The sequence below is a fragment of the Hipposideros armiger genome, unplaced genomic scaffold (genome assembly GCF_001890085.2).
Source record: "Hipposideros armiger isolate ML-2016 unplaced genomic scaffold, ASM189008v1 scaffold_1567, whole genome shotgun sequence".
In the NCBI taxonomy this organism is placed as follows: domain Eukaryota; kingdom Metazoa; phylum Chordata; class Mammalia; order Chiroptera; family Hipposideridae; genus Hipposideros; species Hipposideros armiger.
Genome location: NW_017732917.1, coordinates 73,556 through 87,117, shown reverse-complemented (window position 1 = coordinate 87,117; position 13,562 = coordinate 73,556). Strand labels below are relative to the sequence as shown.

The following is a 13,562-nucleotide window of genomic DNA, read 5'->3' as shown; positions in this document are numbered from 1 at the left end:
CTGCCTCGCCCGGGAAGAGTGCAATAATGGTGCCAACTTGGACCAGTGAAGCAACGTCCTCCACAACTAGACTGAAGAACAAAATGACAGCAAGTTGTCTGTTCCCCTTCCCCCAATTCCCCAGCACTGTTCCCATCCCCCAATTCCCCAATAAAAATCTTAAAAAAAAAAGAATCCATTGTATAAGTTTTATATGATGCCCTTTACCCATATCATAAAAGCTATCGGTATCCAAAACAATCAAGATATTGCTCTGTATCAGTTCAGTTCATTTTAAGTGCTCAATGTTGTAAACAATTTTTTAAAATGCATTTTTTTATTCTCATAAGAGGCCATGTTTTATATAATAACATTGGCTTTAAGGAAGATGCAGTCCCCTGAGATTGACTTTTATTGAAAATGGTGGTGCTTAAATGGTGCTAGGATATCTGAGATCCATAATAGAAATTTCAGATGGACCAGAGACATTCTGTAGAGTGAAAGAGTGTAACTGGAGGACAGACCGCCTCACCCATTAGGGACCACCTCTGATTCAGGGCCTACCTCTGATTCAGGGCCTTATGTAGGGTTGGAAATGCTGCAGGGATCACTAAAATGCTTAGTGATGATAGCGTTTATTTTTACCCTAAATAAGGATAAAATTGGATCCAATCGAATTGATTTTGGAGAACTCAAGACATGGCACTTTGTTTGGGGGCAGTCATACCTTCAGGACCATTCTGCACACATGCAGCCCTTCTAATACCAGCAGGCTGGAGGGAGCTGGGAGAGGTGGACTCCAGTAGAGCTGCAAATGCACGTCTACTTGAGGAGCTCACATTTTCCTTCTTGCCTTCTCTGTGTGAACCCTGAGCCACAGCGTGTTTCTGAGGGAAGAGTTTCCAGCGAAAGATGTTCCTGTTGCGTTTCAAATCTTCCTAGGGGGCTGCTCACTCTCAGCTCCTTTCTCCTAGCATATCCTTCCTTTCCTGTAAAGACAGCCACCTTGTGGCTGGCTCTTCCTCCCTTACTGATTGTCTGTTTCCCCCAACAGAACCTGTACCAGAACAGGTTTTTAGGCCTGGCTGCCATGGCATCTCCATCTAGAAACTCCCAGAACCGACGCCGCTGCAAGGAACCACTCCGCCACAGCTACAACCCTGGCCAGTTCCACAGCATGGCCATCAGGACCGGCCCCCATGGCACCATCACCATCCCTCGCTCCACCAGCGACACCGACCTGGTCACCTCAGACAGCCGCTCCACGCTCATGGTCAGCAGCTCCTATTACTCCATAGGGCACTCACAGGACCTGGTGATCCACTGGGATATAAAGGAGGAAGTGGATGCTGGAGACTGGATTGGCATGTATCTCATCGGTGAGTAGAACAGCACTTAGCCAGGCCTGGAGGTGGCAAAGTGCCACAGGTACAATGGTCTTAGGAGTGGGGGTTGGGCGTTAAGTAAATATATTATTCATAATTCACTCTTACATATGCTTTAATATTTCAGTAAAGTCTGTAATTTAAAATGCACAATTTGCAATTGAATGTGTTATGCACCAAATTCTAACATATTGAAGACCACACACTAAGGCTTCCCTTGCAGTCTTTAGTCTCTATTCAATGAAAGAGTCATGAGATTGTAGGGTGAGGTGTGGTTGAATACAAATGTCATTACCATTTGCATGTCCGTGTGGAGTTAATTTCACTTTTGTTTCAACATAATCATAGACCTCTTTCCACCTCCTCTTTCAACATTCTTACTGCTTTGTATCACTGCTTTCCCTGTAGACAGTAGAACGCAAGCTCACCACAGGCCAGGGAACAAACAGTATGGTGACTGAAAGGGAATGACTGCTGGAGAATGTAAATCTCACAAATTTGAAATTATGAAAGTAAAGTTACATGAAAAATGTGTTTCATCTACTTTACATGAGCAAATCAGGTATGGTAAAAATTGATGCATTTATACTGCAAATCAGTTAAGTGAAGGGGGGCCACGAGAGGCAGGAATCAAGTTCAACAGAGACAAAACCTTCTGTATTCAGTCTGTACAGTGAAACATTTACACATTCAGACATGCAATGCCAGATTTAACATCATCGAATATCACTAATGATTGTTATGAGTATTTTACAGCCGGGACTGTTTTAGTGATAAAATGCAAGAAATCTTAACTTACTAGCTGTCAGAGAAATATTTTTGGCTCTCTTGAAGGTTTTGCAATCAATTTTGTGTGTATTTACAATACACATGTTATTATAAGGATGGAAAAACATAATTTTTGAGATTTTTTTACACAAATAGTGGTTACTAGCCAAATTGGATTTCCAAACAGGTAAAAATTTAATTTACTTTAAAATAGTTTTGAATAAAAGTTTTGGATACCATCGATCTAGAACAGAGCTTACAAAATAACAGCTCACCAAGCATATTTTGTTTGGTTCATATTGTTTTAAATTTGATTAGTTATAAACACTTATAAATGCAGAGATTTCACATTGAAATCCAAATTCCAACCCTCTTTCACAAAAGTCCTCAATTTGGCTGACTGAACTTGTAATTTTACATGACTCTAGTTAGCTGGAGTTAAACATTAGCTCACCCCTTTAGACTGGCCTGTACCCTTCAGTTTTGCCATCATCCCCCTTCTACCTATCCCACTTCAATAATGAATGTTACTTGTTTAGCACCTTAGGCAATTAGGTTTTTGGCCTGAGATCTAATTTTGAATTAACTCTTCACAGGTGTACGTTCCTACAGCAGTGAGTGTCAAGGCCATTCATTCCCCAGGTCAGGGAATAGGTAGAATAGGAGCACAGGGAGGAAGGGGGTGGGCACCTGAGGTACATTCATCTATGGTGAGGGAATGGATGTCTCTGGAGCTCAGCCCGAGATCCAGGCTGGGGTGTAGACTTGGGTGACTGGCACCCTGACAGTAGACAAGGTCACATGTGGATTGTGTGTAAAAAGAGCAACAGAAAGGCCCTGTCAAAGAGAGAGGCAGAGGAGGAACTCAAAAAGGTGTTGCAGAATGCAGGAGAGGAGGAACAAAAACTAGGAACCCACATCACAGCAGACAAGAGATGAAGGAAGGACCGTCAGCAGTATGAAGTGTCATGAAACTTCATGAATGAATAAGATCGGGTATAACATGTCATTTAGACTGAGACAAATAAACACAGCTAGCTCATCATCTTATCTTAATTTGACAGTTTATTTTTCTCATAGTAGCTGCACATAGAGAACTGTGAAGTTATTTAATGCAAAATGACAATACTTTTGGTGGCATAACATTTCAAAAGTAATTTCCCAATCCAAAATTATCTGTGAAACTTAAAATAATGTGTAGGAAACTTATCTGCCAGATTTGCAGGGCCTTGCCAAAGATCAGATCATAGAGCTAGACTTAAACTTGTAGAGGTGGTGATTTCATCTAATCCGTTATTTCACAATTGAGGAAATGCCAGTTCAGTGGCTCCCAAGACCACACAGCTGCCTACCCTGGTGGCAGACCCCATACTGATGACCAGAACACCTTGGCACATTCTGGTGCAACATCAGGTATGGGCCATGCCACATCAGTGGACAACTAAATGTTCATGTGAAGCCAGTTTTTGACACTTTTAGCTCTGACCTGTAGAGCTCTACAGGCAAACATGACTTTTCTCCTGCCATACAGAGTGAGATATACAGAGGTGGAAGTGTGGCCCTGCTCACTGACACTGTCGCCAAGTAACTAATGCTGTCCTAGCCAGGAACCTAGCGATGGGATAATAACAATAGTTTCATCATTATTATAATGTGAAATTGTGTTTTTGTTTTTTTAAAAGATTTTATTGGGGGTTTGGGGGAGGGGAACAGCGCTGGGGAATCAGGGGAAGGGGAACAGACAAGTTGCTGTCCTTTTTGTTCTTCAGTCTGGTTGTGGAGGACATGACTTCACTGGCCCATGTTGGTATATTATCATTGCACACTTCCCAGATGAGGCAGATCGGTCACCGGCCTCTGGACCACCACTCTCGGCAGCTCTTCGCAGCTCACACTGGCTGCCAGCTGCTCACGCTGGCTGCCAGCCACATACAGTAGCTTATGGCAGCCCACTGCATCAGGGGATGCAGCCTACGCTGTCACCAGTGACTCATGGCAGCCCAGCTTCAGGTTGAGCTGTTGCTCACCATCTTAGCTGTAGAGGGCAGTGTCACTGACCCTCATGTGGGATCTGAACTGGGGCCCTGAAGCTCAGAGCTGGCATCCCAAGCCATCTCTTAACCAACGCACCACTCAGCCGGCCCTGAAATTGTGTTTGGTTGCCCTCATTTATAGAGTGGTTCATCAACTAGATAAGAGTGATGAAGGGTTCTCTATCCTAGCAGCATAGAATGAGGAAAAATCATGTGGTTTCAGTCACAGTTTGACCTACTTTAGAATCATACTCTGTCACTGCCCTGCTGTATGGCCTCAGTCAGGTACTGTCATCAGAGTTCCGGGTTTCTTATCTCCAAATGAAGAAAAAAACGCAATGTTCTTCTTAGGATCATTGAGCAGAGTTGATGAGGTGTGTGTTTACTGCCTGCTGATCAATAAATTGTGTCCTTTTCAAAGATTTTTATTAAAATATTGCTAACATACAATATTATATTAGTTTCAGGTATACACCATAGTTATTCAACATTTGTATACCTAAAGGAGTGATCACCGTTAAGTCCAGCAACCATCTGACACCGTACAACATTATTATAATATTGACTATATTCCCCATGCAGTACATTACATCCCCATGGCTTATTTGTTTTATACATGGAAATTTGAACCTCTCATCCCCTCTTACCTTTTTCACCCCTTTTTAAATTTTTCAATTACAAATGACATTTAGTATTATTTTATATTAATTTCGGGTGTATAGCACAGTGGTTAGATGTTTGTATAATTTAAGAAGTGATCCCCAGACTAGTCTAGCACCCATCTGGCATCATACATAGTTATTACCATATTACTAACTATATTCCCTGTGCTTTAATTTACATCCCCATGACTATTTTGTAACAACCAATTTGTACTTCTTAATCCCTTAACTTTTCATGTTACCCCAACCCCCTCCCATTTATCACCCCAACAAATCTAGCACCCATCTGACACCATTTGTAGTTATTAAAATACTATTGAGTATATTCCTTATGCTATACCCTATATCCTCATGACTACTTTGTAACAACAAATTTGTATTTCTTAATCCCTTCCCCTTATTTCACCTATTCCCAACACCCCTTCTATCTGGCAACCATCAAAATGTTCTTTGTATCTAGGAGTTTGTTTCTGTTTTATTTGTTTATTTATTTTGTTCTTTAGATTCCACATATAAGCAAAATCACATTGCTCTGTCTGACATACTCTACTCAGCACAATACCCTCCAGGTCCTTTCATGCATCTGCAGATGGCACTAACCCATTCTCTTCCATGACCGAGCAATATTCCATTGTATATATGTACCACCTCCTCTTTATCCATTCATCTATCGATGGACACCCAGGCTGTCTCCACATCTTGGCCATTGTAAACAATGCTGCAATGAATGTTTGGATGGATACGTTCCTTCAAAGTAGCATTTTGGATTTTTTCAGATAAATACCAAGAGGTGGGATTACTGGGTCCTTTCTCTCTTGTTATTGCCTTGTTTTAAAATCTATTTTGTTTGATATAAGTACTGCTGCTTTAGCTTTTTTATTCTTTCCATTTTCATGAAATATCTCTTCCCCATTCCTTTATTTTCAGTCTGTGTGTGTCTTTCTATCTGAAGTGAGTCTCTTGTAGACAGCATGTGTAAGGGGTTTGTTTTCTTACCCATTCAGTCACCCTATCTTTTGCTTAAAGCATTTAATTCATTTACATTTAAATTTTGATAGATACATAGCTATTGCCATTTTATTATTCATAGTTTTGATTTTTAAAAAAATCTATCTTAAAGAAGGCCTTCTAATAGTCCTCATAATAAATACTGATTGGTGGTGATTAACTCTCTTAGCTTGTTCTTGTCTGGGAAGCTCTTTATTTGTCCTTGGACTCTAAATGATACCTTTCCTGGGTAGAGTAATCTTGGTTGTAGGTTTTGTTTTTCATTATTTTGAATATTTTGTGCTATTTCCTTCTGGCCTGCAAAGTTTCTATTGAGAAATCAGCTGATAGTCTTATGGGAGCTTTCTGGGAGGTAACTAACTGCTTTTCTCTTGCTGCTTTTTAAGATTATTTCTTTGTATTTAACATTTAGTATTTTAATTTTGATGTGTCCCGGTATGGGTCTGTTTGGGTTCATCTTGTTTGGGACTCTCTGCACTTCCCAGGCTTGTATGTCTATTTCCTTTGTCAAGTAAAAAAAGGTTTTCTTCATTATTTTTTCAAATAGGTTTTCAATTCCTCTCTCTTCCTCTTGTTTGGGTAACCCTATGATGCAACTGTTGGTATGCTTAATGTTGTCCAAGAGGCCACTTAAACTATTCTTTTTATTAAATTTTACTTCTTTTTTCTTTCATTGTTCTGATTGGGTGTTTTCTGCGACCTTATCTTCTAAATAGTTGATTTGATCTTCTCCTCCATGTAATCTGCTCTTGATTCTTGCTAATGTATTCTTCATTTCAGTTATTCTATTCTTCATTTCTGACTGGTTCTTTTTTATGTTTTCTATCTCCATTTTTATATTTCCTATCTTTTGTTGAAATTCTCCTTGAGATCATTGAGCTTCCTTACAATCAGTCTTGAACTTTGCATCTGGTAGATTGCTTGTCTCCATTAAATTTAGTTCTTTTCCTAGAGTTTTGTTCTGTTCTTTTGTTCAGGACATGTCTTTGGATCCCCATTTTTTGTGCCTCCCTGTGTTTGTTTTTATTTATTAGGTAGGGCTGCTATGTCTACCAGTCTTAGTAGACTGGCTTTATGTAATAGGTATCCTGCGGGGCAAGTGGCTCAGTCTCCTTGGTCACCTGAGCCAGGCACTCCACTTATGTTCCTTATGTGGGTGGTGTGTGTCCTACTGTTGTAGTTGAGCTTTGGTTGCTATTATATGATGATGGGAGGGATTGACCTTCAGGCTGATTGGTTGTGAGGACTGGCCGTGACTACAGTGGAGGAGCTATTGTACAGGGCCTGACCCTATGGAGTAGGATTTGATTTGCAGGGTTCTGGTGCCTGCCCAATCTGCTTTCTGGATTTTCATCCTTGGAGGTGGCCAGATGGTGCTCAGTCTCAGTCCGAAGCTGGCCACTGGGTTTTCTGGCCCCAGGGCATCCTGGTTGAGACCCTGCAGCAGGCCAAATTAAGCTGCAGTCTGTTCCTTGCCCAGGGCCTCTTGGCATGGGCCACAAAGTAATCCAAAGATCTTTGCCATCCATGCTGGGCCTGGAGGATGTCTCAAGCAGCCAAATCATGAACTCATGCTGGTTACTGCTAGTGCCAGACTTGGAGTCTGCTTAGCAAGATGTACAGGGCATGCCAAGGCCAGGTGGTGCTTGTCTGGGTTTTGAGAGATTTTAGGATAGTTTGCAGCATAGGCCAAGACAGGCCATTTGTTTGGAAAAGCCACTGGAAGTGGCTTGGGTAGGTGCACAAGTTTGGTGGGGCAGGGTCTCAGGGAATCACCAGAGCTGTGTGGTCATAAGAGAAGGATATAAAACATTTACATACTCCACCATCTTGACCAGCAGTCCCAAAACTAGCTTTCTTATTAATTTAGAATTATAATAAATCATATCATTATTATACCATGCTACTGCATATTATCCCTATATCATGCTATAATTTGCTCAGTAATTTAAAATTTAATGAAACTAGAGTACCGTCATGCATTCAATATTCAACAAATCAAGAGACAGTAACTCAGAGAAAAAATGAAAAATTCTGTAAAATGGCATCTTTGAAGCACTCCCATATGCTGGTGTTTGGGGACATATATTTTATTTCATATCTTCTAGTTGCTCCATCTGGGTCAAGTTAGAGATTATGGCCTGTATCAAGTTGACTCTTTGGAAGTTTTTAAGTCTTCTTTGGTGACTTATATTTGTTCAATGTTTGTAAATATTTCATGTGTAGAACATGTATTTTTGTTGTGAATAGGGATCTATCTATTTATCAATTGATCTAGTGTGTTACCTGAAACTTATGCATATTGTAGCTATATCCTCACTTTATTCAGTTCCATAGCAGCTTATGTAACAGTGGTAACATTTCCATAGTAACTGATGTAGGAGTGGTAACAGTTACCACATATCCATGCAAAACAAGGACACATTTCTGATATATACATGTTTCAGTTCTGAGGGCACCTCACAAAGCAAGGACTCTATCTATCTATCTATCTATCTATCTATCTATCTATCTATCTATCTATATCTATCTATCTATCTATCATCTAACTATTCATCTATCATCTCTATCTCTCATATATGTGTGTATTAATTTATATATGTGTATATATGTATAACATATATCTTCATATTGTACATTCTGATTTTTTCATTCATTGTTCCAATTTTTTAATGGAATGTGTTAAAAATTACTAGCAAAATTTTTTCATTTTTAGTTTTAATTAATCTATTTCTACCTTCACTTCTGTACGTTTTATACTTTGTAGATATTGACTCTGATTATTCAGTGCATAAATATTCATGATGTTTAAACTTCTAATCAAGATGGCATAGTAGGTAAATGCTGTACTTGCCTCCTCCCATGATCACATCAAAATTACAACTAAATTATACATCATCCACCCTTGAGAACCATTGAAAAACTAGCTGAACAGAACTATAACTAAGGACATAAAGAGGAAGCCACATCAAAACTAGTAGAAGGGGCGGAGATGTGAAACAGGCTGGTCCCACACCCACGTGTGGTGGTTCAGAATTGGGAAGGATATCTCTGCTGCCATTGTTACCCCTCAGGAGTGAGGGGGTCCCAACCCATACTAGGCTCCCAATCCCAGACCACGAGTACTGGAAAGAGAAGTTCCCATAACATCTGGCTGTGAAAATCAGCAGGGCTTTTGTCCTGGTAAGACAGAGGACTGCTATAGACCCAAGTATCTCTCTTATTGGACCACAGATGGACTTACACACTGACTGACTCACATATTCTCAACTTCAGCACTGGAGCAGAAGCTTGAAAACACCAGGAACATATGGGGAGGAAGAATTGTCTGGCTTAAGGATGAGGGCTGTAGGAGGCTGCAGGTGTCATTTTGTTCCTTTGTTGAGCACTCCCCTCACAGAGCTAGCAGAGGGGCACCATTGTTCCTTTGCCAAACCCTCCCCCAACTAAGACTGCAGGCACAGGCATGCACCAAATCTGAGTCTCCATCAAGCTCTCCCACCCTGGTGATTTCCTGAGAACCCACACCAACCAACTCATGCACAAACTGGAACATCTTTCAGTGGCTTTTACTCACAAGTGACTGGTACTGGCTCGTGCTGTTAACTTCCCTGAAATCTCTGAAAGTGCCACAAACACCAAATGAGCAGTGACTGGCCTTGGCACATCCTGTATTTCTTGTTAAGTGACACCCCAGCATGGCACTAATGGCAAATGGCCTCAGTTCACAGCACAGCCTCTCTCAGGTGCCTCCAAGCTCAGGCAGGAAGTTACCAACTGCTGATCCATTTGTAGATCCTGCTAGGTGGCCCTGGGCTGGACACAGGTAGTGGCTAAATTAGGCCGGCATTTGCACCCCTCCCAAAAGGCCCCAGAATGAACAAACCTGGTGACCAGCTTCAGAGCACCAAACAATTAACTCCACGAACAACACACCCAAAGGGTGGACTCAGAAGAAACCAGAGCTTTACTACAGTGAATCCCACTCTGTGGGGTCAGTCCCCAGACAACAGCTCATCCATTGAAGTCATGGCCAGTCCTCACAGACAGTTAGCCTGATGGTTAATCCCACCCACTGATGTGCAAACAGCAATCATGTCTCAACTACAATAGGAGGGCACACACAACCCACACAAGGGAAACCCCTGGAGCATCCAGCTCAGGAGACCAGGGAGATTGCACCACTAGTCCCCAACAGAAACATACTACATAAGACCACACTGCTAAGACTAGGAGACTTAGCAGATCTATATAATAACTAGAAACAAATACAGGGAGGTAGCCAAAATGAGGAAACAAAGAAACACGTCCCAAATGAAAGAACAGAACAAAACTCCAGAAAAAGAACTAAAAAAAATTATGCTCAAAGAACTTAGAGGAAGAGTAAATGAACTCAATGAGACCATTAACACAGGGATAGGAAACATAAAAAGGAGATAGTAAACAAAAAAAAGAACCAGTCAGAAATGAAGACTATAATAGCTGAAATAAAGAATACATTAGAGGGATTAAACAGATTAGATGAAACAGAGGATCGAATCAGCAATGTGGAAGACAAGTTGGCAGAGAACACCCAAACAGAACAACAACAACAAAAGAGAATACCCTCCAGTAAAAAAAAATGAAGATAGTTTAAGAGGCCTCTGGGACAACATCAAGCATAACAACAATTGCATCATAGGTTTGCCAGAAGGAGAAGAGAGAGAGCAAGGATGTGAAAACCTATTTAAAGAAATAATGACAAAAAAACTTTCTTAACTTTGTGAAGGAAAGAGACATAAAAGCCCATAAGCTCAGAGAGTCTCAAACAAGATGAACCCAAAAAATTCATCAAACTTAAGGTGCCAAAGGTTAAAGAAAAAGAGAGACTCTTAAAAGCATCAAGAGAGGGCTGGCCGAGTGGCGCGTTGGTTAAGAGCTGGCTTGGGATGCCAGCTCTGAGCAGTAGGGCCCCGGTTCAGATCCCACATGAGGGCCAGTGATGCTGGGTCCTCTACAGCTAAGATGGTGAACAACAGCTCGACCTGGAGCTGGGCTGCCATGAGTTGCTGGTGACAGCGTATGCTGCAGCCCCTGCTGCAGTGGGGTGCCATAAGCTACCATGTGTGGCCAGCAGGCAGCGTGAGCGGCCGGCAGCCAGTGTGAGCTACCAAGAGCTGGCGTGAGGTGCCGTCCAGAGGCCGGTGACCAATCTGCCTTATCCGGGAAGAGTGCAATGATAATACCAACATGGGCCAGTGAAGCAACGTCCTCCAGAACTAGACTGAAGAACAAAAGGACAGCAACTTCTCTGTTCCCCTTACTGCCGATTCCCCAGCGCTGTTCTCGTCCCTCAATTCCCCAATAAAGTCTTAAAAAAAAAAAGCATCAAGAGAAAAGTAGTTAATTACCCACAAGAGAGCTCCCATTAGACTGTCAGCTGATTTCTCAACAGAAACTTTGCAAGCCAAATGCGATTGGCACAAAATATTCAAAGTGATGAAAAACAAGGACCTACAACCAAGATTACCCTGTAAAGCTACCATTTAGAATCAAAGGAAAGATAAAAATCTTCTCAGACAAGAAAAAGCTAAAGGACTTTATCACCATCAAACCACTACTACAAGAAATGTTAAAAGAACTTCTTGAAAAAGAAGAAAAAATCAACAGTATGAATGATAAAATGGCAATAATACATAGCTATCAATAATTACTTTGAAAGTAAATGGATTAAAAGCTCCTATATAAAGATATAGGGTTGCTGAGTGGATAAGAAAACAAGACTCATACATATCTCTTGCCTACAAGAGACCCATTTCAGATTGAAAGGCATGTACAGACTGAAAGTAAAAGGATGCAAAAAAGATATTCTATGCAAATGGAACAAAAAACAGCTCAGTAGCAATACTTGTATTAGTATTTGTATGATACTTGTACAAGTATATATACATGTAATTATGTATAAGATAAAATATAATTTAAAACAAGAGCTGTAACAAGGGAACGAGAAGGGCATTTCATTGATCAATCCAACAAAAGGATATATTAATAACTCTTGTAAGCATTTACGCATGCAATGTAGGAGCACCTAAATATGTAAAGCAAATATTGACAGATATAAAGGGAGATATCAATAGTAATACAGTCATAGTAAGGGAATTCATTACACCTTCGCATCAATGGATAGATCACCTAGGCAGAAAATCAAGAAAATAGCAACTTTATATTACACAGTAGACCTGATAAATTTGGCTGATATCTTTAGAGCATTTTATCCCAAAGCAGCAGAACACACATTCTTTTGAAGTGCACGTGAAATATTTTCCAAGATAGACCACACGTTAGGCCACAAAACAAATCATATCAAGCATCTTCTCCAACCGCAATAGTGTGGAACTAGAAATGAATTACAAAAATAAAAACTGCACAAACAAATTGAGGATAAATCACATGCTACTAAACAATGAATAGGTCAATAATGAGATCAGGGAAGAAATAAAAAATATATGGAGGCAAATGATAATGAAAAGACAATGACCCCAAATCTATGGGACACAACCAAAGCAGTTCTAAGAAGGAAATTCCTACTGATAAAGGCTTACCTCAAGAAATGAGAAAAAAAAACTCAAACAATCTAACTTTATACCTAAAGGAACTAAAAAGAGAACAAACAAAGCCCAAAGTGAGCAGAAGGAAGGAAATAATAAAGATCAGCATGGAAACAGATGAAACAGAATTTGAAAAATCAATAGACAAGACCAATGAAACCAAAAGCTGGTTCTTTGAAAATATAAACAAAATTGATCAACCTTTATTCATCCAGACTCATCAAATTAAAAAAGAAAAAGAAAAAGAAAAAAGAGGGAACCCCAAAAAATAAAATCAGAAAGGAAAGATGAGAAGTGACAAGTGGCACCACAGAAATAAAAAGTATTATAAGAAAATACAACAAACAATTATATGCCAACAAATTGGATAATCTGGAAGAAATGGATAAATTCCTAGAAACATACAAACTTCCAAGACTGACTCAAGAAAAAAAAAGAAAATCTGAACAGACTGAAATCCACTGATGAAATTGAATCAGTAATCAAAATACTCCCAAGAAACAAAAGTCCTGGACTGGATGGATTCACAGATGAGTTTTACCAAATGTTGAAAGCAGAATTAACACCTGTCTTTCTCAAAATATTCCCAAAACTTCAAGAGGAAGGAAGGCTCTTAAGCTCATTTTCAAGGCCAGCATTACCTTGATTTCAAAATCAGACAAAGACATTACATAGGAGGAGAAGGAGGCATGAGAGAAGGAGGGGGAAGTAGGAGAAGGAAGGGGGTTGGGAGAGGGAGAGAGAGGATAAGGAAAACAGGAAGGGGAAGAAGAAGAAAAAGAAGGAGGAGAAGGAACAGAAGGAGAAGGAGAAGAAGAAGGAGAAGGAGGAGGAAGAAAGAAGGAGAAGGAGAAGAAGAAAACAAGAAGAAGAGGAGGAGGAGGAGGAGGAGGAGAAGGAGGAGGAGAAAAAGAAAAAAATATATAGGCCAGTATCCATGATGAACACAGATGCATAAATCCTCAACAAAATATAGCAAACTGAATTCAGCAATACATTAAAAATATACAACGTGATCAAGAGGGATTTATTCGTGGGATGCAATGTTGGTTCAATATCCAAAAACCAATTAATGTGATACACCAAATAAACAGAATGAAGGATGAAAACCATATGATCTTATCAATAGATGCAGAAAAA

The 13,562-nt window shown here is 40.2% G+C and overlaps 1 protein-coding gene across 1 annotated transcript in view; it reads left to right on the top strand.

Moving 5' to 3' along the window:
- Nucleotides 1-1,035: 1,035 nt before the first annotated feature.
- LOC109377805 (E3 ubiquitin-protein ligase HECW1-like) overlaps nt 1,036-13,562 on the top strand; it is a gene marked incomplete at its 3' end in the record, with an annotated part of 85,079 nt that continues 72,552 nt past the window's right edge. The window contains exon 1 of the mRNA XM_019634270.1: nt 1,036-1,358. Coding sequence (XP_019489815.1) covers nt 1,070-1,358 — 289 coding nt within the window. The remainder of the gene's footprint in view (nt 1,359-13,562) is intronic.